General features: G+C 48.4%; 1 protein-coding gene across 7 annotated transcripts in view; it reads right to left on the bottom strand.

The window, feature by feature from the left end:
- PLEKHG4 (pleckstrin homology and RhoGEF domain containing G4) overlaps positions 1-23,889 on the bottom strand; it is a 95,542-nt gene that overhangs the window by 61,887 nt on the left and 9,766 nt on the right. For all 7 annotated transcript variants that reach the window (XM_052796771.1, XM_052796773.1, XM_052796766.1 and 4 more), the window contains exons 2-3: positions 10,065-10,262; positions 908-3,071 (exon numbers count right to left, since the gene is read on the bottom strand). In XM_052796771.1, the coding sequence (XP_052652731.1) occupies positions 908-3,071; positions 10,065-10,262 (2,362 nt within the window). The remainder of the gene's footprint in view (positions 1-907; positions 3,072-10,064; positions 10,263-23,889) is intronic.

The following is a 23,889-nucleotide window of genomic DNA, read 5'->3' as shown; positions in this document are numbered from 1 at the left end:
AATGGCACGTTTCACCCGCCCCCGCCACACACACGCTCCTCAATGTGATCTGCATATCTAGCTACAGCTTTCCAGACTCAGCAGAGCTCGGCAAAGCCAACATCATGTCAATGCAGTCACACACTGCCTGCCTACAGTCTAGTGCAAAAGGCAGAGAGACCTGGATTGCCTGTTCAATTCCTTCTGAAGGAGCACAGCTCCAGCACAGGAAACCTGGGCATCAAGAAGTCTGGGCAATACCTGCTCACACATATCATTTGAGTTAGAGTTAGATGCTTAATTTCTCTATGCTCTCCCACTCAAGTTAAACAGCTCCTACTTGAAATATAACCAAGCCAAACAAAGCATGCCAGAGGGTAAGGGAGGGAAGAGGGGGGGAATCCCTCAACTCTGCAGTTTGCTTCTTACATCAGTTACCAGCACACACATTTGTTAATCTTTAGGTCATGTTACACAGCTAGTATTTTACTGTGGCATCCACTGCTGCTTCCTCTTGCCACAATTATCTTCCTAAAGCCAATTTTCAACTATGAAAGACTTGTACAGTTAGACATTCTCTCCTCATGCATTCCTATTGCATGCATCCATAATGTGCACACGATGAATGTAACAGGTGGAGATCACCAGCAATCAGATTAACAGAAATTAAGTCTCTTACACTGGAACTTTGACCTGTACCGATGTAAATTTGCAAAGAACTATTAAACAAAATACCTATAATAAACCCACCTGTGAAGAGAAAGCTAACTTCAAGCCACAAAAATGACAACTTAATCACTTTCCTGTAGTTTGTACTATTACCCCAAAGCTTCCCTAGCAGACGTACTTGTCAGCAGTACCTCTTGAGGACTTTGCTTTCAATCCATGTTATCAGACAGATAAACACACAAACATCCAATTGCTGTACCTTTAGGAGATGATGCCCCAGAAGCTGCCTCTTTGTGGGAGTGCAGAGTGGTGGGCTCTGTATGCCCCTCAGCGGGTACTGAGGACAGTGGTCCAACCTCCAGTTCCTCTTCAATGGATTCCAGTGTTTTTAGGGCTATAGTCTTTGACTTTTCCTCATAAGAAAAACTCTCCTGGTTCTCCTCCCCTCCCTGCAATTCCTGTACTGCAACATGCTCTAGGTTCAACACAGAGTTCCCTTCACTTTTACAGCCCTGGTTTTCTACCCTCCTTTGTGGCTCCTCACACCTCTCTCCAGACCTCTGGGTTCTGAATTGACTTGAGCCTTCTGCTTGCGCATCAGGGCCCATCAAAGAATCACTGTTATTTAATTGTTCTGCCATCTGATCACCCTCTGCTGACAAAGCAGTTTGGAGTAGTATGGCTTCTTCAGGTTTCTTATGCTGACAGGCAGAGACCTCTTGCTCTTCACCATCTGACAAGAGACCATTTGTAGGAGCTTTGACAGAACAGTGACTATGACTAGTCTGATTCTCACTTACAGTCAATATTTGTTCAATCTCTTTGACTTCCTCTGGGCTGTCCCTTCTTCCCAGCTCAAATTCATCTACTTCTCCTTGGTTCTGTTCTGGAGGACTTAAAGGAGAACTAAGATTTGCCTCCTGATCACTGCAGCAAGCACCGATTGCTCCTACATCTGCTCTGTTCCCTGAAGGAGAGCCTCTTGCCACACCTACATCTGAACTCTCAGGCATGATAAGCAATGTAGTGGCCTGGACTGGTGTACCACTTTCACTGACACTCTGGCAAGAAATATCAGAACCTTCCTTCAGTATGCAGTGTGGTCCTGAAGGCCCTAGGACGGACACAGGAGAAGCATCCGTCTGTGTCACCTCATTTTGACCCTCAGTCAGTGGTTCTCCATGTACTCTCAGTATCACATCCTCTTTAGCAGCAGTAGCATCTAGAATTGTTTCTGGGCTCTGCTCTGATGTTTCAACACCAGGACTTCTGCTAGGACCATCACTTTCTTGTTCCGTGTTTCCAGGAGCACCAGGCATTTGTGCTTTACAGTTGACACCATCTCCAGCACACATGTCACTGTAGCTGCACAGTGCGTATCGCCAGTCAATTGAGTGTTCGCTGCGGGTCTCCTGCTCTGCAGATGAATCTTCTGCACTGCAGGCAGGAGACTCAGCCATAGGAAAGCTATTCCCCATGTTTCCAGGACCACCTGATATCAGCCGACCTTCTGGAGACAGTTCTCCATGTGCCATCATTTTGTTGCTTTCCAACGGAATTACATTTTTGAGAACTTCCGTAGAAGAAGTCCTCAGAGTGTCCATTTGACAGTGCTCCTTCTGCATAAGTGCTGACTGAATTAAGTTCTTGGAGTAGGTACTGTCTTGAATGACAATAAACCTGTGCTTGCCTTTAGACGCATTCGCTCGTGTTCTGGGCTGAGTTAGATAATTTAAAGCTAGTGATTGGGTTAAAGAGCCTGTTCGTGGCCCAAACCTGGGCAATGAAACTTCGGTCAGCTCAATATACTCCCCTTCAAGGTCACTTTTCAAGTTTTCTTGAGGCACAGGACTTGTACAGACACCATTGACAAGAGCTTCACTTAACTGTGGAGCTGTGCTACTAGTGACCAGGTTGTTTCGATTTGGACTTTGTTCCTGTAGATACTGAGATCCTAGGTCTGGTGAACTGCACTCAGCATGGTCCATGGGGAGGCACAAAATTGACCGTTCCTCTGCTATTTCTGGAGAGATTATATTGTTTTCAATTATTTTTGGTTTATTTATAAATTCAGGATTAACCACTTTATCCCAGGGGATGCGAAATATTTCATCATCAGTGGTTAGTAAACAATTTTCCAGTGCTATACCCATTCGCTCTCCATTGAAAGTACTCAACCATTCCAGAGTAAAAATAGAGGTATAAGAAACTTCTGGAATCACAACTTCCTCTACATTATGCTTGTCTTTTGCCAAACATTTCAATACAATTCGTGGAGACTTCTTCAGATAGGGGACCACCTGCAGGTAGAAGTCACCAGGCTTCAAGATTCGCCAGTCAATGGAAGCCAGCTGGACTACAATCTTCTCATGAATACATAGGGGCCAGCCCTCATGGCGAAACAGCAAGCCACAGTACTGAACCTATGGAGAAAAGAGAAAGTGTTTTCAGCATCAGGAACAGATCTCAGCTCAAGGTTTTGGACAAGAGAGATCAATGCTTCTCTTTCACAGCTGTAGCAATAGAACACTTGAATTTAGGGTCTTTGGTTATTAGTGTAGGGGAGTTTTCCATACTGAGGTCTTCTCTTTAAAAAGCAGAAACAAGAAAAGGTACCAACACAAATCACCAGCATTTCAAAATCTGAATATGAGCCAACCAGCTGCCAGAAGTCTCAGCCCTGTTTTAAAGTTGGGTCAGCACAGACAGACAGAGGTCTAAGCCCCAGAACCCCAGTGTAGAGAAATCAGAGTTCTCACCTCCCAGTGCTCAAGCCGGGAGACCCTGTCTCTTCCTCATTTCTGACGCATTAGGACCAACTGGACTGACTAAGAAAGCGAAAATTCAGACCATACAGCATCCCTAACTAAGTGCCATTAGACAAACATGGGCAGACAGCAGTCTGCTTACAACACATGGATAAAACCCACCGTCCCCAACTAAAGACAATCCACAGCCTTAACAGAGGAGGTGGCAAATAATACACATAATTTCCAAAGCATCCAGTGAGCTCTAGGTTGCACCAGGTACACTGAATACCAACCTGCCAAAAGGAGGCTGTGGATGCAGAAATCTCACTGCACAGGATGCCACTAGTCAGCCTGGCACTGCAAAATCTATTTCTCAGGTGAAGTAGTGTTAGGTCTTTAGACTGAGGTCTGCTGCAAGGGAGGTAATGAAAAGCTTTGCTGATGAGGGAAGGTAGAATGAAAATGCCAAGGTCTGTCTGAGGACTTGTTTTTATTCCCTAATGTGCTCTGCTGGAGTATGCAGCATGTTCCACCTAATGTTGGTTAAGCAAAATTGAAGAGCATGGAACCAGGTAAAAAGCATCACTCACCTGGTACTATCAAGAGCCTATGCAAGACAGGTGGAGACAAGTTACATGGAATGCAGCAGCAAGGAATGACTGCAACCTACCAGTGACCAGAAGGAGATACTGCAAAGAAAAAGCAGGAGAAAGGAGGCAGCAAATGAGGAAAGCATAGCAGAACCACAGAGGAAGAAGGCAGTAAGTCCCATCATCAAGCTGCAAGGAACTACACTTACCAGGGATTTCCTCATTCCCAAAACACAGCAGCACTCAGGACAAGTCTCAGACAAATCCCAATCAAGTAAAAGAACTGAAGTTTCATGGCTGAACTGACTTGGCTCAATTATTTACAGCTTTATTACAACTTCAAAAAATAAAATCACTGCTTTGAACTTGATTCTGTTTGGGTTAAGTAAGATTTAAATTGAGCCATGACATAAGCCATCAGTTTCATGATTAATTTAATCTTTCTCTGTCACAAGGGTTTAGATAGGATTCACCTGTATCGGATGCAATACTTAAATTAGCAGAGCTGTCATCTGAAAGCCCAAAGACTTTAGTATTGGCAGCATAAGACTTTAGACATTTTATCTTGTTTCTTTTACATGGTCACATGGAATTCTTGACAGAAAAAGCAACTTATAAAAATGCTGTATTCTGCAGGCCAGACAGATGAAAGAAAAAAATACTTTAATTCAAATATTTTGCCATATAGCAGAGAAACCACAGAACTGGAAGGAACCTCCTGGATCCTCACACACCTTGAAACAACAGGTAATGGCATCAAGTAATTTCTTTCCTATGTTCATCAAGCTTTACCTCTAGCCCAGCCAGGTTTCTTATCCTCACTGCACCTGATGCAAAGTTGTTCGAGAGGCTTGAAAGCCCAAAGCATCCTTCAGATTCAATAATTCCTTCTCCTCAACCCTAGAGCTTATTCTCTGGATGTGTTCCCATGGCTTGAAATTATTAAGCCATGTCACATCACCTTAGCACATCTCCCTTGATCATCTCTTAGGCCTGCCTGAAGTGCCTCCTTGGTGATGCCTTTTTTTTTTTTTTTTTTAAAACACATTTCTTTGTTCCACTTTTTCATTGTGCAAAGCATTGCAAAACACTGCGTACAATGGCACCAACAATTCCTAACTGTGCTAGAAGCATCTCTTAAAGCTAAGATCACACTTGTCTTCCAGCCACGCCCCTATGGTAACCCAGTCACCTGCTGGTTTTTCTTTCCAAATTGATGAACCCCAGTTCACAACAGAAATTCTGCCTATTACTTTGTGGAGGCACATGCTTGCCCTCTGAGTCTACCATTATAAAAACTTAAGTACAAAGTTTTAGAGCTCATCTTGTGGAACACTTTTATCACCTTCATCTTCCTCCTTTAGGTTATTGCTCATGTCTCCCAGACTGGTTTCATCACAAATATCTGTCATATGTACACTCTTACTTTTCATGCCAAGGTCATGGATGAGAAGTAATGTGTGCCTCATGACTCCTGCCTCCATCTCAGTTTTCACTACAGTACAAACACCCTCTCTTTCACTAGTTTTTTACCCCTCTTGCAATACTTGCATAAACCTCCATCCCTTTGACACAGTAACTAATTTTCCATATGACTCCATAATAAATCCTTTATGGAAGAGATTAGACAACAAAACTTTTCTCTCTAGAACGAGCTGGTTTATGAAAAAGGCTAGTCTTATACTACTTGCCATGGAGCAAACCACATGAAAAAATGTTATCCAGTTTTTAATGGGTCAGTTAATTCAGTCCTTGCTCAGTGCATATTGTTGTACGCTCAGCTTGTTCTCTGTGTTTTGTTACTAGCCCTGACTTAACATATTCAATAAAAATCCCTGTTATCAGACATTTGGCATTACATGGTAACTTCTTCCATATTCCAGGATGGAGACCAGCCAGTCCCTTTTCTTCGACATAGTCAATTCCATAGGCATGGCAGTTTTATTTCTGTTCGCTCAGTGCAACTGCCTTGTTGTACTTACATGCTCTGTTACTAAACTGAATCTTACTTTAGTTTTCATTTGTTTGAAGGGTCATATTAGTATTACCTTTATATTCTAACCTTGAACTCAGAGTAGACCCACCTCCCTTTTTTTTGTCTTTCTATTAAGTTAGAATTAAAAAGCTCTATAGCCTAACACACAGTTGGTTGTACTTCCCTCAAAGGCACGAGGAGCTAAGCTTTGCAGTCTTACGTTCTTATGCTTTCTGATCTGCAAGACACAGATGCCTCTATCAGCTAGGTCCTTTCTTACACAGCACAGCACGGTTCAGCAAACCAAGACCTCCTCTTGCAGCACACAGTTTGCACAAGTTGCTACTGGCTTCAGCAAGTCTCAGGCCATACATACTTCACTGACTTTTCCATCAAGCCCAAGACTCACACAGCACCTCAGTCGATAGAGCTTTTATCTCCTAAAGAAGTGCCCAAGCCAAGTATTTTGTATATAAGGTTTTAAACAAAAACAATCTGCAGTTTTCCAGAAGACACTATACAATTGCACCCTCCACCACACCATATCAACCCCTCTTCTGCCATTAGAGTATATCCTAGTAGGTATATCAAGGCCATCTGTACCAAGGGCCTTCCAGGGGAAGACAAAGCAGACAAAAAAAAAGATCAGTTCCCAAACCATTATAAATAGTTTATATGACTGAAAAGCGAGAGACACAATCAGCAGTAGCACAAACATAAAGCTGAATTCCATCTGTACCTACCTGACACAGAGTTTCTGTTAAAACCCGCATGCAGAGTAACCTATTTGGGCGCCATTCACACATTAAGAAATCCAAAACCCAACCTCACCACTTACATGACCTGTCTGCCTACTGACTGACAGGTGGAAGAAAACTCAGCAATAAAATTACCAAAACCAAAATGCAGAATGCATTGAAGTTCCTGAAAAACCCTACAAAGCCACAGTCTAAACTGTAGCAAGAGCTAGAGTAACCATCCAAGCAGGAATGTAAGTCTTTCAATAGCCTAAACATTTCAGAGTTTTAGAACTTTAGAAGTGGAGCATCCTCATGTTGCTCCTGCTCCAAAAAGCACCTTCAAAGGAAAGATTACATGAAGAGGCTTATTTCAGTTGTTTTAACATTTCACTTTGAGGCTCAAGTATTTGCTCTTCCCATGTCCAACCACTACTGAGCCAAACCAGGCATGTCAGAGGAATGCCAGGAACAGAATCTACGCCCAGTGGTTGCAGCCAGGAATAAAGCTGCCTCTGAGGAAAGAGATGGGCACCAATGACAAAGATGCCACAAAGGTGGTAGCTCCTAGAGCTATGGGGATGGCTGGGCTGGAACAGACCAACAGTCCATTTAGCTCAGGATGTCATCTGAAGGCCAGGGGCAAAACCTGGTCTCTTACTCTGTGCTAAGCAGAGACAGACCCCTTGGCACATCCCTCCACACACCCCTCTCCAGACCCTGGGGATCACATACAGGCTACTGATTTTAACACGCCAGGCTGAAGCCTATGACCTTGTCTAATACTTCATGAAGCTACTTACACTTTTGTCACTGCAGAGGCTGAGAAAGAGATTTAGCACCCTCAAGATTTCCTACAGTAGCTATTCAGACAGGAGTTACTTTTTTCCCCACCGGAGGAAAAGCTCACATGGACCAGCTGAACTACAAACTAAGGAGGAAACACTGCTTTTGTTTGGACTCTCTAAAAGACAGACAAAACTGTTAAAGGACAAGTAACAAAAAATAGTCCTGTGATTTCAGACAGTGAAGACAAAAGAAGGAGGTTTGGGGAAGAAAGAGAGTCCACAACAAATGAGAGAAATAACTTTCAGCAATAAAAATTCAAACGAGCAAACTTCTAAATAAAATATGGAATAGCCTGGGCCCACCTCTAAAGACAGTACAAGGTACCTAGAGCTTCCCTTGATCTCCCTGTATTGCCACTCTGAAAGTACGAAATCATGAGTCAAGGCCAGAAAGGGTCACAAGGAGGAAAGGCTCAAAGCATGCAGCTGTGCTCTTTGAGAGGCCTGTGCCTGCACTCTGCCTCTTGCTGCCCACTCTCCCAGACATGTCACACTTCAGCAAAAGCCCCCACTACCTAATGCTGAGCCCTGAACAGCCCTCACTGGAGTGGCTGTCCCACCAGCCCTGCACCTTGTGGCTACTGGGCAGGCCCCAAGCCCTCCCCCATTCCTGGGCCTGGGACAGGAAGGTGGCTCCAAGCATGGCTCCTGCCCCACACCACCTCCCTAAACAGTGCTGCATGTGTAGGACAGCCCCATCATACTGGATTCCCCCTCCAACAGGATGCCTCAGCCACCACCAGCCTCCTTGCCTCCATGTCACCTAGGCCCATGCTCCAGGCCAGCCTGGGGGGCTGCCAGCACCCTGAGCTCCTTCAGGGCCCACCACCCTCACTTCTCCCACCTCAGGGACCCCCGGGGCCCACTGCCCTCACCTCTCCCTCCTCAGGGCCCACCACCTCAGCACCATCCTGCTCCAACAACCCCCAGCTCAGCCAAGGCCACCATGCCCATCAAGGCAGCCCCATGCTCCTATTGGCTGCCACAGCCACAGCTGTCCTCCCATTGGCTGCTGGGCAGCACAAGACCCTCCCTGCCACCACACCCCTGTGCCACAGGGGCCTCCGCCCTCAGGGCAGCCATGGCCTGTGGTGGGTCCCTGCCCAGCCACCCATGGAGGGACAGCTGCCCCTCAGTGCCCAGCAGACCCCCTTACTGGCACCCGGGTCGCCTGTTCACTGCCCCGAACACCTCCCCTTTGGGAGGGCAGCAATGTGGGCCCAGCTCCCTTCCCGCCACAGGAGGCAGAGGGCTGCACCAAGCTGAGGGCTGCTTTCCTTCCCTCCCCTCCACCACCTCACCTGCCCAGGGTACAGCCGAGTGCTTGGAAGCTGCCGAGATCTCAGGGAGTGGGGAAATCACTACCTTGCCTCCTTTGGTGAGGGAGGCGGTCTGGGGAAAGCCGTGAAACGTCTTGCAGTAATTACCGGTTCATCCAAACTAAACGCCTTTTGTTTCTTTAAAGGGGAAAAACACACTACGCGCCATCAAATTATAAACTGCAGCTAGATATACTAATGGAATAACTCCTATTCGAGTGCTCAGGCTGAGAGAGAGCAGCTCCCAAAATCCTTATGCACAACCTTGTATCTTTTTGGGCTCACAAATATGCAGCTGGCACCAAGCAGGAGGCTGGTGACAACGCAGCAGGACAAACACTGCACCAAAACACTTGCAAGGTGACCAGCTCCCAGGGGTTATGTGGATCCATTGTACGTGATAGGTCTTTCCCCCCAGCATTTCACCTCCCTGAGAGAAATGAGTAACTGACTATTTCAGCTTCTATTTAATATTTTTCCTTCTCCCAGAAGTCCCTTGCCCTCCATCATGAGGATTTCTATCAAAAGCCTGGCCACACACACCCTCTAGGTTCTGAGACAAAAAGGCTAGAACGAACCCTAGCTTTAGGTTGTTGGGGTTGGTTGGTTTTTTTTCCATCTTGCAGACTTTGAGCCAAGTTTGTGATGGAGGTATTTGACTCATCGTTTCTAGCATTTTAGACTCCCAACAGTAAAGCACATTAATCTTGGACTCGTTCTGACAGTAAATGTAACATGACTCCTCGGGGCTACTGAGCTTTGTGACCATTCCAGCAACCATCAAAGGGGAGCCGGCGTTCTGGGAAAAACACCGACTGGCAGCATTTCACCCTGCATGTCCTCCTGCCAGCAGCAGAGCCCAACAGCTTCATCCACAGGGCCGGGGAATGGCTGGGGTTAGAAGCCACCCGAGTCAGCCATACCCAGCAAACGCTCTGCTAAACCTCTTCCTCTGAATCCCTTAAGCCTTCTGTTCGGTGTTCCTGGTTATGGAAGCTGAGGGCACAGCTCCACATCTGATCTCTGCACAGTTAAGCTTCAATAACAATTTCTCCACTGTTTCCTAATTGTCTGCCTGCCCTCCCACCTAAGCTGCCATACACACGCAAGCACTTTTTGCCAGCCGTTTTACATATGAGAGGAGAAAAAGCTCTCCAAGAAAGCCCTCACAGGCCTTAGAAAGCATGATGTACTCACACAGGCATCCTGCTGAATGCACTGCAGGATGTGCTTGGCTGGAATCAGGAAGTCTATGAGGTAGCGCAGTCCATCCCCACGGTACGTCTTCTCCACCACATCAAAAACTTGGCACAGAACAGTGGCTGCGGTAGCCTCAAACGGAGGGTAGAGTGCTGATAACGTACTCTGAATGCAACCGTCCAGGGACTCCGAGTCCTGCCAAGAGAGAAAGCATTAGCAGTACCATGGCACAATACACCCCAGTGCCCTCATGAGCCCTACACCCAGGAGCGCAGCCATCTCCAAATGTAGGAAGAGAGAAGATCAAAGGAGCAAACTGCTGTCCTTTCTAGCTTCTTTTGGCACCACCGACTCCAGGTAAACACAAAAAAGCGCTCCCAAAATGCGAGCAGAGTGCTCGCAGAGTGCTGTGCACAGCGGCGAGATTTCCCAGCTTTTGCTTACACAGCAAGTCCTTCTCCTGACTGTGCTGGGTGGGGCTGCTATTAAACCATTACCACAGCACGTGAGTGCAAGCGAGCGAGCGAGAGTTTCATGGGGTGGGCAGATCGGTGGGTTCCATGTTTCGGATACCAAGGGCTGGAGATGCTGGCGAGCACTTGGGTACATTAAAGCCCAGTGTTAATATTCTTCAGTGGGCTAAGGGGAGTTGCAGAGACAACAGTTGGGCTGAAGCGCCTCAGCCTGCACAGGATAAGCTACTGGAGCTGTTTGGTACTGGGGAAAACTGCTCACCAGTGCGATTCCTCATTATTCAAAGCTGTTTGCCTCTCATGAAAGGCTCACTCTGGGAGCCAGGAATTTTCTGCAGTGAGAGATGCCTCACAACAGGATCCGCAGACTGCATCTGAACAGGGTGGCCTTTGGTGCCTGAGCACGCGCATCGATACATAGGATGCCCATTTCCTGTCCAGGGTTCAGAGGCAATGCCTTCCCTACTTTTCTAGCTTCTTTCTGGAGAGCCTGCCAGCCAGAGCCTGCCTACAGTGTCAGGACCAGTTCCAGTGCTAAAGGCCAAATTCTGATCTATTGCATGGGTGTAAGTCAAGAGAGCTTGCCAAAAACTAATAACAAAAAAAAATAAATCTGTACACATCTGGAGACAGGATCAGGAACCCTCCTTTCCTTTCTATTTTAGAGGGGACCCTCTAGCTAGCTAACAGCCAGGGGGAGTGAGTTTTGCCACAAAACCAAATGAAAGTTTACTCAGGTGTCTGGCCAGATCCTCATCTGATCCAAATCCACCTCCCTTCACTAGAAACAAGAAAAGCATTTCAGCCGCTGGCCCAGAAGCCCTACAGCCTCCTGCAGAACAGGAACAGCTGCATGGACTTGCCTGAAAACATACCTCAGTCCCACAGCAAGATTGGGAGAGAAAGTTCAACAAAGCAGTGCCACAACAGCTTACACTGCCACCGGGGAACAGTAGGATGAAGGGTTCAGGAGGAAGCAAATCATTTTGCTTCTTCCACTCCAGGGGAGCACATGTTCATCACTCCAGATACGTCCACTGGCTTGAGAAAACACAACAGTCTCAGAGCAAGCCTGAACTGACCTGCAGCCAGAGCAGAGGTGATGCTCCTCACACAAGCCTTCCCATCTTTCGCAGCAAAACGATCTTTAAATTCCTCCTTTAGAGGGTTGGGTGTTTTAAGCACAATATAAACTCGCTGCTCTGTTGTAAAGCCTTCCTGTAGGACAGCCTGCGGGACTGCACAGGAGAGATTAGAACACCCAGGCAATGCCTCCACAATCCCTGCCTGCACCAAGCTGGCAGAACGCGGGTGACAGGCAAACCACACGCTGCCCATGGCACGGCACTGCTTCATTACTGTTTCTCCTGATGTCAGCAACAAGCAAGGCTAAATGGCAGCAGGCTCCTGAGGTGTTTGCAACTCTTTCGAGAGACCAGCTGCCTCCTGCAATACCCCTCAAGGTCAATGCAACCAGGTAAACAGAGGTTAAGGAGCTATTTTTCATATTCTTAACCCAAGGACTCAAAAAGCAGGAGCACTGTGTGCACACTTCCAAGCGTTGAATGCTAGGACAAAGCATTTAACCCCAATCCTAAACGGGAGGAGAAGGCTGTTCTAAACAAGCTTCTTTCCACTTATAAAAGAAGAATATAAAATCTCAACTTTTATTCCATTAATTGAAATGAAAAGCCTGGAAGTTCCTAGGCACTTCCTTCTCTGCAGGAACAGGTCTTCAGAGAAAAATCTTCCACTAGATACTGTGCAGATCAAGAGAAAACTGCAAAGAGCTGACAGTCAGCCTGCTTTGTGCAGCAGCCTGGAGCTCTCTGCACATTTCTGGTCAAGACCATCCCCATGCAGGGTATGAGGGAAGAACTCATCAGCGTTCAGGAAATACAAGAGAAAGCAGACCAATACGAACTGCGGGATGAGTTGTACAGACCCAAGACAACAGCTTAAAGAAATGTTCCCTTTACATTGTAACCTGGACCTGCTAAAAAGGCATGGAGGGGGCTGTAGGGTAGGGAAACAGGTACCAAGCCCACCATGAAGCCTCTCATAATTGGACATATTAATAATATTGCTAAATATTGATATAACACACTGAACATTACACATTGTTCGTCTCCCACACTCTTGGTAAATGACAGAGAGAGGCCAAGTGCAGCCATCTGAAGGCAAGTGCAGCTCCACTAACCTCTGTTGACACCAACCTATCCCAGAAAGTATCTGTGCCCTTGTCAGATAAAACTGGCCTTCACACAGGTGCTCTCTGACCCAGCACCAGCCACCACAGAGAGCCCAGACAAGTACTTGGGTGCTATCACAGTAGCATTACTGCTGGTAACATTTGACAACAATTTCCCTATGATCCTCCACAGTCCACAAGTTCAAAATATCAGTCAAAAACAGCTGGGGTTGGTTCTGTGCCACTTCTGCCCCCATACCCCACTTGAGCAAAATTCTTTCAGATATCAAGCCCCCACAAATGAAATTTGTTATGTTTACTATTGCAAATAAAACAAAGAAGGAAAAATATTTGCACGAGTCAGTGCATCACTCTAAGGTTCTCACACCATTCCTGCTGCCTTAGCAAAACCTTCACAAGGCAATTATTGGCACCAAATCAAAAATCCTTTATATGGTTAAAATAAACCAAGTTGTATATTATCCTTTAGTAAAATACAGAATAACCACAGCCTGTAGCCATTGCTAACTGTGGTTCAGTGCTAACAGCACACTCCTTAGCACAGAGGCTTTCTCTCTCTCTGGCTAGACTACACCACAAAGCCATGATAGCTGTGCAAGCTTTGAAGGGACAGAGAGAAGGTTTCAACCCCTACCATTTGGTATAAAGAGGAGATGGTTTCACCAATCTCTCTGCTAGTTCCATATAAAAAGCCCCCAACATGGGAGCAAATTCATACATCCCATCATGCTGCACGTGACTGTAGCACCAGCATCCTTGGGCAGCTACAGAGCAAGGATGGATGCAGCCTCAAGTGTGCCGCAGATGAACACAGAGGCAACACTGCTTTTCAGTGCTCCCACCACCCAGGGTGGTCTCCCAGGGATAGGTCCTGCACAGATGGAGGGTGAAACATGGCAGAGCCTCAGAAGTTACCTTGAAACACAGAGAGTGAAACATGGCACAGCTTGGAGCCTGCAAAAGCAGCAGATTCGCCTCTGATCACAGACTCATTAAACCAACTCACAATCCTAGGGATGGGGCTGCTTATTTGTACTAATTAACTTCTCAGATTGCCGACTAGCCTGAGGAAAGGGCCTCAGCAAGGGCTGCAAGAAGCTGGCTGCATGGTCCTGTTTAATGCCGGAGCACAGACGGCCAGCCTCACACATCTAGCCTGCGGGCAGCGTCTGCTGCCACATGTGTGGAGGAGCCATGATTTAGAGGCACAGGGAACTCGTATGAACCAGCTCAAGACAGCAAGAGAAGGGGATAGCATCCTGTGCTCCAGAGGCTGATAAACCTGAAGTCTAGAGCTCGCCCTACCTACAAACCACACCCCTTATCTCAAGCAGGCAATGCAACCCCCAGCAGGCATGAGGAAAAACCTCTGCAACCCAGGATGGGGGGACAGCTTCTGGAGAGAACAAGCTAAACCCAGCAAGAATCCAAGGAGAGGGCACTCCTGCCCTGGCAGGCTTCCACTTCAGCCAGCCTACAGCAGCCCCCAAGAGCTGGCAGAGCCCCGCACAGGAGCCTCCTGGAGAAAGCAGCCTCCTCCAGGGACTGCAAATTTCAGGCTTCCCTGTCTCCAACAGTATTGCCACATACCCCTCATGGGAAAGGTCCTGGACACTTGCTCCTTTTCAGCCACCCAGCACAAAGGCAAACAGGAGTGCTTTCCAACCAAGCCAGAGAGCATCTCCCCAAGCAAAATGTGTCTTGGGACTCAAATGCTTCTTTGTCAATAGCACAGGAGGACCTATGAACTCCAGCTCCCTGCCATCACTCCGCAACATGCTCACCACACCTCCCGAAAGAAAAACTTGCTTTAAAAATAACTCCTCTATAAATCAAGGTGCTAAATAAAGCCCAGGTTAAGGTCACGTCCGGCCATACAGGCTTTCACTGCTCCTCAGCTGGGAGCTGGCTGCCGGTGCAGGGGCTGGAGCACACAGCGAGGGAAGAGGAAAGAGGCATGTGGGGACAGGCTGGACTCTGCGGGCAGAGCTGTGTGATGGGAACAACTCAGCATGGTCCCACCAGGGAGGGCTGGGGAGAAGGGAGAGCCCAGGAGGGTTTCACACCTGGCAGAGAGCTTGGGTCAGAATGGGGGCAGAAGAAATGAGTGGGGTGCCCCCCCGCTGATATAACGGGAGCCACAGATGCTGTGAAATGAATAAAGGGATAAAGACTGCTGCGGCAAAGCTCTGCTGCTCAGCCCTAAGAGCCTCACTCCCCATCACAAACTGCAGCAAGAACCATGACTCAGCGAGAGATGAGGTTGCAAGTGCCTGGGCAGAAGCCCCAGGCCAGGACTAACAAGCAGGCAGCAGGAGGAGGAGCCCAGGATCAGTTATAACCCTGCTCAGGGGACATGCCTACCTCTCCTGGTACAAGCGGCTGCTGCAGGATGGGAGAGGAGCCTGTCAAGAGGCATCTGAAGTAACCAGGAGCTTCTTGGGCTTTTCTAGATACACCGATTGAATTTTCGGCCTACATTTGTGGGCACAGAGAGACCTACATAGCAGCTCCAGCCACTGGGAACTCCTGCCATGCTACATTTCTTTCTGACTCAGGAGTCAGCTGCTTCCTCTTTGGGACCTGCTACTCACCAATTAAGTCTGAACCCTGCAGAGCCTCCTACGCATTTGGAGAAAAAGAAGTCAGCCTGCTCGGGGAGCAGAGAGAAGATCCCCAGGGCTACACACCTTGCACAGCATCAGAATACCTGCACTCTCCCAGCAAGTGCCTGGGACAGCAATCCAAGTGGCTCAGGATAACGCAAGTTGGTGCAGGGAAGGGCTGCAATGCTGCTGGACCCACCTGGGCCCACAAAGTCTTGGCAGCATTTTCCCTACAACTCACCCAAGCACCTTGCTAAGAAGTCAGTGTCTTGCTTAAGAATTTTGTCTACAGAACACCAAGTCTTGGTCAAGGAGGACATGAAGAGGCACAGATCTTCATTGCTGACAGCCCAGATACTGTCTGAAGACTCCTGCAAAACATCAGTATGGTGAGACCAGACTAACTATTTGACTAATCCATGACTTACGGCAGACAACGCTCCTTTGTAGCGGGCTGGACTGGCCGATGTAACGTGCTGAGGATTCATCTTGTGGCAGGAATTTAACTAAAGGATCTGCAGCTCTGCTCTGAGAAACCTAGACCTCCATCTGAGCAGCCAAAGAATGAAACTACATATCCCAATGTGCCCCAGTTAAATCCAGTGCTTGCTGTGGCTTGGCAGAGCGAGGAGCATAGCTGGGTGGTGGAGCAGAGCCCAGAGAGGCTGTGAGCACAGCGAGCAGTGCCCATGGTACACCCAGCTCTGACTCACCGAGCGTCTCGGCTCCTGCTCAGCAGGGAGGCCTTGCCAGGAGCTCCCACAACTTTGGCCTCCTTCTGCCGGCTGCCCGGAGCCTGGCCACGTCCTGCACGCACCTACTTTCTCCCCTCTTGCCCAGGTACCGACGGACAGTGTGAAGGCAGGACAGAGGAGACCAGAGCCTGCAAAGATGAGGGGAAGAGATGACCCAACCCTCCCACACCCCAGAACTGGAAAGTAGAAGTAACAGCGAAACTGGGAAGAGGCAGAGCTCCAAGCATCGCAGCGCAGCGCCTGCCTGTGGCCCCCAGCCAGCTTTGGGAGTGGGGGAAAAGGAGCACACAGCAGGCGCTGAGCAGGGCTGGGTTAGCTGGTCCCTCCACCAGCAAAGGCTGCTGTGCTGTGCCGTTTGGCTGGGGCTGCTCAGCTCTCAGCTGACGTGAGAAACCTCATTTCCAGTAAAAACAGACCTCTGGGCTTTCCACGAAGCCTTTCCACTTTCTGACACAAAGCTGAAAGCCAGGCCGCTTTGCCTTTAAAAACAAGATGTTTCTCTGTTCAGGTCTTTGGCTAAAAACAAGGCTTGTTTTTCTGACAAAATTTGAGATTTCCCACTCCATTTCTGCAGGGAGGAGAACCCTCCCAGCCCCATTTCCTGAGCTGCTCTAATCACAGCGGCAATGAGTTCAAGAGAGAAAAATCTTCCCAGAGCAAGTGCCAGCTCCCCCCTCTGCTGTGCACTCCAAGGCTCAGGGGGAGGCTGGGAGGAGGGCGCTTGCCTTCAGCACCCTGCCTGTCTTTGGATATTTTCACTAAAATAATGTACTATTAAGTGGTACAGCTATAGAGGTAGGCATTTCCACTGCTGTAATTACACAACCTTCCTGTGAGATAACCAGGAACGGCTCTACCTGCTTTTTGGGCTATTGTTTTAAGCTTTTCGGGGAGAAAAGCACAGCACCCAGTTCCACTTGGGAGGAAAATGTTTGCAGTCTCACCCAGACCAGCTTCGCTCATGGGCTGTACCTCCGAAAGCGAGCTGCCTTCTGCATGCCACCATGGGATCCCTTGTGCGGGGTATGGCTGTAGCCCGGCTCGGCTCCCCTGCCGCTGGGGCAGGCAGGATAATTCCACAGCCTGTGGATAAACTAGCTCCTACAGCCTTGCAGGGAGTGGTGCTCCGCAGACAGAGCTCAGAGAATCATTTCCAGATGCCTCCCTCTGTTCCCCCGGCCCTTCTCCGGGTTGACACGGCTGCGGCAGCCAAAGCAGCTCCTACTGGGCAGCGTGCGGGATTATCATTCCAGGCACTGCAGGAAAACAAGCGCTTGGAAGCGATTAACTCATGATCTCTCATTTAATTAAACAAAAGGAAAAATGATGTATTTGCTTTTCAGCTCTGAGGTCCCGCTTCTGCGCATGCTGTAGGTCTGGGCGTGTTCAGCTGGTGAAAGGCAGGCCCAAAGCTAAGCGATCACCCTGCCAGCCCAGGGCTGGTTTGTTTTCACTCAAGGGGGACATCCCAGATTGTTTTGAAAGCAAAGCATGACCTCCTGCGAGCCTTGAGCTTTGGAGCTAGTGCACAGCTATATCAATGCTGTCCTCATGCCAGGGCAAAATGCAGGCAGTAGTAGAGGGCAGAGGCAACCTGGTACAGGCAGCCACGTCTGTGGCTCTGTACCATGCTTCAGGTGGCCAAACATGGACGCTGGCATATGGCAACAGGACCAGCAACAGTCACCTGAGCCTGCTCCCCTGCCCGAGACCCCTGCAGCCCAGCAGGATGGTCAACAGGTCTGATACAGCAACACAAGAAGCAAACCTGCTCTTAGCATACCCTAACCCCAATATTCATCCTTACCAAAGACATATCCTGGTGCAGCCCTTCAGAGAGCAAAGCCCGTGCACCTGGAGAAGCAGGGCCTTCCCCAGCCCTCCACTTATACATGCCCCCAAGGGAAGCTAGATGCATGCAGCAGCTTGCACAGCAAGCTTTCTGCTGTTTGACCATCGCCTGACCTGGCTGAGGAGCCAGCCTGGCCAAACACTGCTCCCCGAAGGAAATGGCATCATGTGCATTCAGGCATAGCAGTCCGGCACCTCTTCCCACCAGAGCTCCCTGTTCACGTTACTCCTCTCTACCCTTTCCTTTATGTTTTCATACTCCAGCTTCTCTGGAGCAGGGCCTATGCCTTTTTCCTTTGTCTGTGCAACACCCAACACATCAGAAAAGCTGCTGACAACTGCTGAACAGGTTAGAGAGGCCAAACTGGGGATGAAACACTCACCCACAATCCAGGAAAGTAATTTTATAGCCAGAGAGGAGCAGAACTGGGAAATGGAGCTAAGCCTTTCCTCGCAGGGATGTGTCCCACTCGTAACTGAGCTCTCAATAAACTGAGCAGAAAGTAGGTCTTATCCAGAGCAGGGAATGAGACCCTGCTCCCAAAGGCCTGTTACTTTCTATTAGCAATAGATCAGGCAGATGATATCGGTGTTTAGAGGGCATGTGAGAGAAGAGACCAAAGCCCTGTCCTTAAACAGACATCTTCCAGCTGAAATGAGGGCCTGCAAGTGGATGAGAAGAGCTGTGTATAAAACACCATCTTACAGCTGGAGACCAGCTTATTTTGGTTTAGTTTAATCAAAGGATTAAGTCCTTAATCTGAAATAACTGTCTAAGCACAGATTTTTTTAAAATATCATTGGCATAGATCTAACCATGCAATTAATTAACAAAGCTGTACTCAGTGTGATGCAAAGCTCTGGGTACTTTTAAAACACCCTTCCCAGCGACAGACCCATGCTGGAAGAGTGTAAGCATGTGGCAGCTGTGGTTTCATTGCCCAGTGTTAGCTGCATATGCCTCCCCGAGACCCCACATGGCAGACCTGCGCCCCTCTTCTCTCCCACCACCAGACTGCATGGGCTGCCCTGGCTTGGGCACTAACAGTCTGGCCATGGCACCATATGCCATGGTCCAGCCAGGGATCTCCACGTTCAAAGTGTCAGACTCCTACAACAGGCCCAGACAAGGCTTGCTAAATGCTCTTAGATATCACAGACAGAGTCAAGAATGTCCCAGGCCACTTCTACACAAGACAAGTCCTGGGACATTACAGCAGACTCCCTTTCTTTACAGGGCTCTTCTAGGAAATGCACTAAAAATCTTTCTGCTACCCAAGAGAATTGCTTGATCTCATTCATCTTCTTATTAGTTACAGTATTTGCTCCACTCTCAACTTCAGGCATTGGCATCCATCTGGCGAACCAACCTGAGCAGTAGCATCTTGTACCCTTTACCATTTGTGCCTAACACCTACCAAATAACAGGACACTCTAGGGAAATGAAAGACTTGTTTGTACCAGCCTGCTATAAAACACCCCGGCTAAGTTCCTAGCCAAACAGGTCAGCTCATTTTAACACCTTTTAGTCAGAGGCATTAGGCCATAGCCAACACCTTGTGTTCAGACACCCATCTGGGGGCATCTTACAACAGATGGGCAGCCTCCTGTGCTCAAAGAGAAAATGATAATCCTTCAGCAGGACAGCTGACGAGTGCCAGAAATTATCTTCACAGGATCAGCATTCAGATTATTACTTATGTGCCAGCATTGCACGCGTACTGCACGTCCAGCTCATGTTCAGATCTCACCCCTTCCTCTGCAAGGTGCATGAGCTGCTGGACAGACTCCCATGGGGACTGGTGGGTTCTCCATGTCTTGCAGCCTCCATAATTGAGGGTGGATGCCACTAAGAAAAGGTCATGTTTTCGTTAAAGAGCTCCCAGCCTCAGTGTGGGAGCTAGGTAACACTCCATGGTCCCAGTATCCCGTAACAGATGAGCCATAGTTCTTGTTGGCCTTAAACACACTGTATTACCATGTGCTCATGAAATACAAGTTCTGCTATGACAACAGGGGACAGAAACAGCTCTGAAGCCAAGCTGCAATTCCAGGAGGGCCTGGCTGATCACATGAGAAAACAATAAGTGTGCAAGGACCTTCCTTGAAGGAGCACATCCCCACACACCTTTGATATGAGAAAGCAGCTGCCAACAGCAATCAGATGCCACCTCTGAGGAAGAGGCTGTGAGGAAGGATCAGCCAGAAGGACAGAGCAGGCAGCCCAGAGATGGCCATGGTTATGCCAGCTCAGCCCTGGGTCACTGCAAGAAGCATCGGTCTATGCCACGCAGGGAAAAGTACTCCTGGCCAGAGGGACCCAGATTTGCTCCAAGACTCTCTGACCTCACTGGGGAACAGAAACACGTGTGCTCAAGCTCTCCTGCCCCTGAGCAGCCAAGCCTGGGACTTAGAGTCGAATGAAAACATTTCCCCTATATTCAGATACAGCGCTAAATGCATGCCTCCAGGAAAGCTAAGTAACTCAGTCATAAATTCAGTGCATTGCTTTTACTAAACTCCTGAGTAAGAAAGGAGTAAACACAGGCTTTTAAAGTTACTCTCTTTATAGCTTTTTTTAAAAACAGAAAACAGTCTCACGTGTCCCATTATTTCCATACATATCAAAGGAGGGTGGAGATTTAACTAGCGATTTCTAAAAGACATCTTTGTGCGTAGAAGGGATGTATGCCAAAACGTGGGTGGTTATAAGCCCAAACACAAAGGAGAATACATCCACAGGCATTTTTCCCCTTGATCCATTAACGGGTCTGCATACCAGCCTCCTGAGCGTATGAGAAGGACCTTGTTCAAAAAGTAAATGTATTCAGAAAGATGACAACAGACAGCAAATAATCCACATCCTTTAACCATGTTGGAGGCTCAGCAGCACTAGGTTTTTGTTGGGAGCCACTGAAATTTGACAGGCAGCCTGAGGGAAGGTATCCTCCTGAAGGAACCTGCTCAGGAAACCTCACAGCTCTGTCTCCTGCGAACACTGCCACACCTAACGCAGGCTGCAAAGCTCAAGGTGGACACCTAGCTCAGATCAGCAGAACTCCTGCAGCTTTTCTTTGCACCACGCAAACCACCAGCCAGCCACAGCATCGTGCCCCATTGGGGGTGACCATAAGGCCCCATGGAGGCTCCCCTCTACCGCATCCACCAATGTCGAGGAGGAGCACATGCAAGTCTTCATCTGGTACCCATTTCTCTTCAGCTGAGCCATTTGATTCCATTCAAATCAATAGCTGGTTGCACCAGCTGGAGCAAGGGTTCATCCTGGGCATCCCAGCCTGATGGCAGGATGGTAAATTTGAGCAGAAAGAAAGACTTTCAGATTCATTCTCTGCTGCTTTGATCTTGGAAGTTTCAGCTTGGTGTCCAGTGATGCAAAAAATGGGATACGTATGAAACCAGCCAGGAGCACTTACCACAAGAAAGGCCCCATTTTTTTGTTCTTTTTTTAATGAAAGGCTAGGCCAGCCAACAGAGATGAGGCACTCTGTGCGGCAGAGAGGTATTAGCACAGTCAAGCCTTCAGAGTCAACAAGGGCACGTCCATTCACTTCTCTGATTTGCAACCCAGGTATCATGAGTGGTGTAGAAAGCACAGAGCATCCCACCACCAGAAGTGGGCAGCTTACCCTAGCAGGCTATCCTTGCTTTTTATTGCTCTTCAGTCAGCAACACATCCCATCCTGCTGCCTCTACTTGCTTCTTCAGACCTTGGCTACGTTGAGCTCCGCAGACCAGGAACAGGGGGTTCCCTCATGGGTAGAGAGCCAGGAATAGGAACAAAAGGTGCTCTGATATTGAGTGCCCATAGGTAGGTTGAGTTTATAGCTTCTGCAGAAGACACTTTGACTGTTTTAACAGGGATTTTTCAGCACTTCGGTATTAAAGGGGTCTGTACCCCCTGTGTCTGTGACTTCCACCCACACTCAGCACCGATACTCAGGTTTAGGCTGTGCCCACAGCCTGTAGGATGGTTTAGTTTTGCACAGATCTGTTTTAGACAGACATGCTGGCTGGCTATCTTTTCTGAAGCGGCCAGCAGCAAGATGCTCACAAGGCTCTCACGTTATGATCTCTTTTGCTAGCCAGGTATGCCCTCAGGGCTGACTGCACATGCAGGTAGATGGTCAGCAGCGTGACCAGAGGTGGTTATGCTACAGGATGCTGATTTTCAGAAAATAAACACCATCACTCAGCATACAGTCCTCCTTGGACACCTGCAGCCTCTCACCATAAACACTTGCTGTTTTGCATTCCTACCTGGTACTAGAATGCATTTGGTGATTGCTCAGCAGAGATACATAGATGCAGCTGGCCTGCCACCTGCATATAGCCATTATTTTTATTGTGAAAATGAAGAGCATGTTCACCTGCCCAGTGTTTTTGGAAAGAAGCTGGGCAAAATGCACAAGCTGTCATCCTTGTTACCCCAGAGAAGATGCTTTCAGGCCACTTCCATGTGCTCAGGATTACGTCTCTGGGCTTGGTCTCTGTTCCAGCATCTTGCTCATGGCTTTGGCACAGAAATAAAGAAAGAAGATTCCCAATGCTTAAAGCTCTTTGTGATTCCCAGACTCATTTCCTTCCCACCCCTGGAGAAGACATAACCAAAGTATGAAGGAAAGACTGTATTTTCTGCTGAAACCCATCCTCTCTCCTGCCAGCACAGAGGTGCCACTTGAACTTCTCTGCAGGAAGACACCAGCATTTGCACATCTTGTGATACACACAGTTTCTGCTTTACATGTTTGCGTGATGACTGGAGACTTGGAGCATGCCACCACATGGGAGGAGTAGCCCAGGCAAGTCCAAGGCGCACAGTTGCAGAAGCCTTGCTGAATTCACATGCTGGGTCCACAGTGCCCCAGCTACCATTGAAGAGCAGCAGCAATCACCCTAGCAAGGGTGGAAAAGCAGCTCTGGGCTCCCTGGCCAGCTGCTGCAGCTTGAGCAATTTCCTGGAGAGGAAGCTGTCCCTCACAACGTGGGAACAGAGGCTGGGAACTAGACCTCCACACCATGGAGAAGCAGGGCTACTGCTTGCTTTGCCTCCAACCAACCCACCCACCCACCCAAGAGCACAGGGTTGTGCACCTGCTTGGGTGGAAACTATTCCTCAAGCAGGGTGCTGTATTGGGTTTGTGTGGTGGGGTACCTAATTGTCGTGGTTTAACCCCAGCCAGCAACTAAACACCACGCAGCCGCTCACTCACTCCCCCCCACCCAGTGGGATGGGGGAGAAAATCGGGAAAAGAAGCAAAACCCGTGGGTTGAGATAAGAACGGTTTAATAGAACAGACAAGAAGAAACTAATAATGATAATGATAACACTAATAAAATGACAACAGCAATAATGAAAGGATTGGAATGTACAAATGATGCGCAGTGCAATTGCTCACCACCTGCTGACCAACACCCAGCCAGTCCCCCAGCGGCGAATCCCTGCCCCCCACTTCCCCGTTCCTATACTGGATGGGACGTCACATGGTATGGAATACACCGTTGGCCAGTTTGGGTCAGGTGCCCTGGCTGTGTCCTGTGCCAACTTCTTGTGCCCCTCCAGCTTTCTCACTGGCTGGGCATGAGAAGCTGAAAAATCCTTGACATTAGTCTAAACACTACTGAGCAACAACTGAAAACATCAGTGTTATCAACATTCTTCACTCTGAACTCAAAACATAGCACTGTACCAGCTACTAGGAAGACAGTTAACTCTATCCCAGCTGAAACCAGGACACTAATACAGGCGCACTGTGGTCCAGCCAAACGCCCTGACCATCTCCTGTACCCCATCCAGCAGCAGGCACCAGGCGCGGTGAAGCCCACTCCCTCTCCCATGAAGGAGAAATCCCTACCAGGGAGTGAGGGCAGATTCCCAGCCGTGAAAGCCACAATGCGACAAGCAGA

Source organism: Harpia harpyja, chromosome 9 (assembly GCF_026419915.1).
Source record: "Harpia harpyja isolate bHarHar1 chromosome 9, bHarHar1 primary haplotype, whole genome shotgun sequence".
NCBI lineage: Eukaryota > Metazoa > Chordata > Aves > Accipitriformes > Accipitridae > Harpia > Harpia harpyja.
The sequence above is the reverse complement of the archived record's forward strand: the minus strand, read 5'-3'. Positions and strand labels throughout refer to the sequence as shown.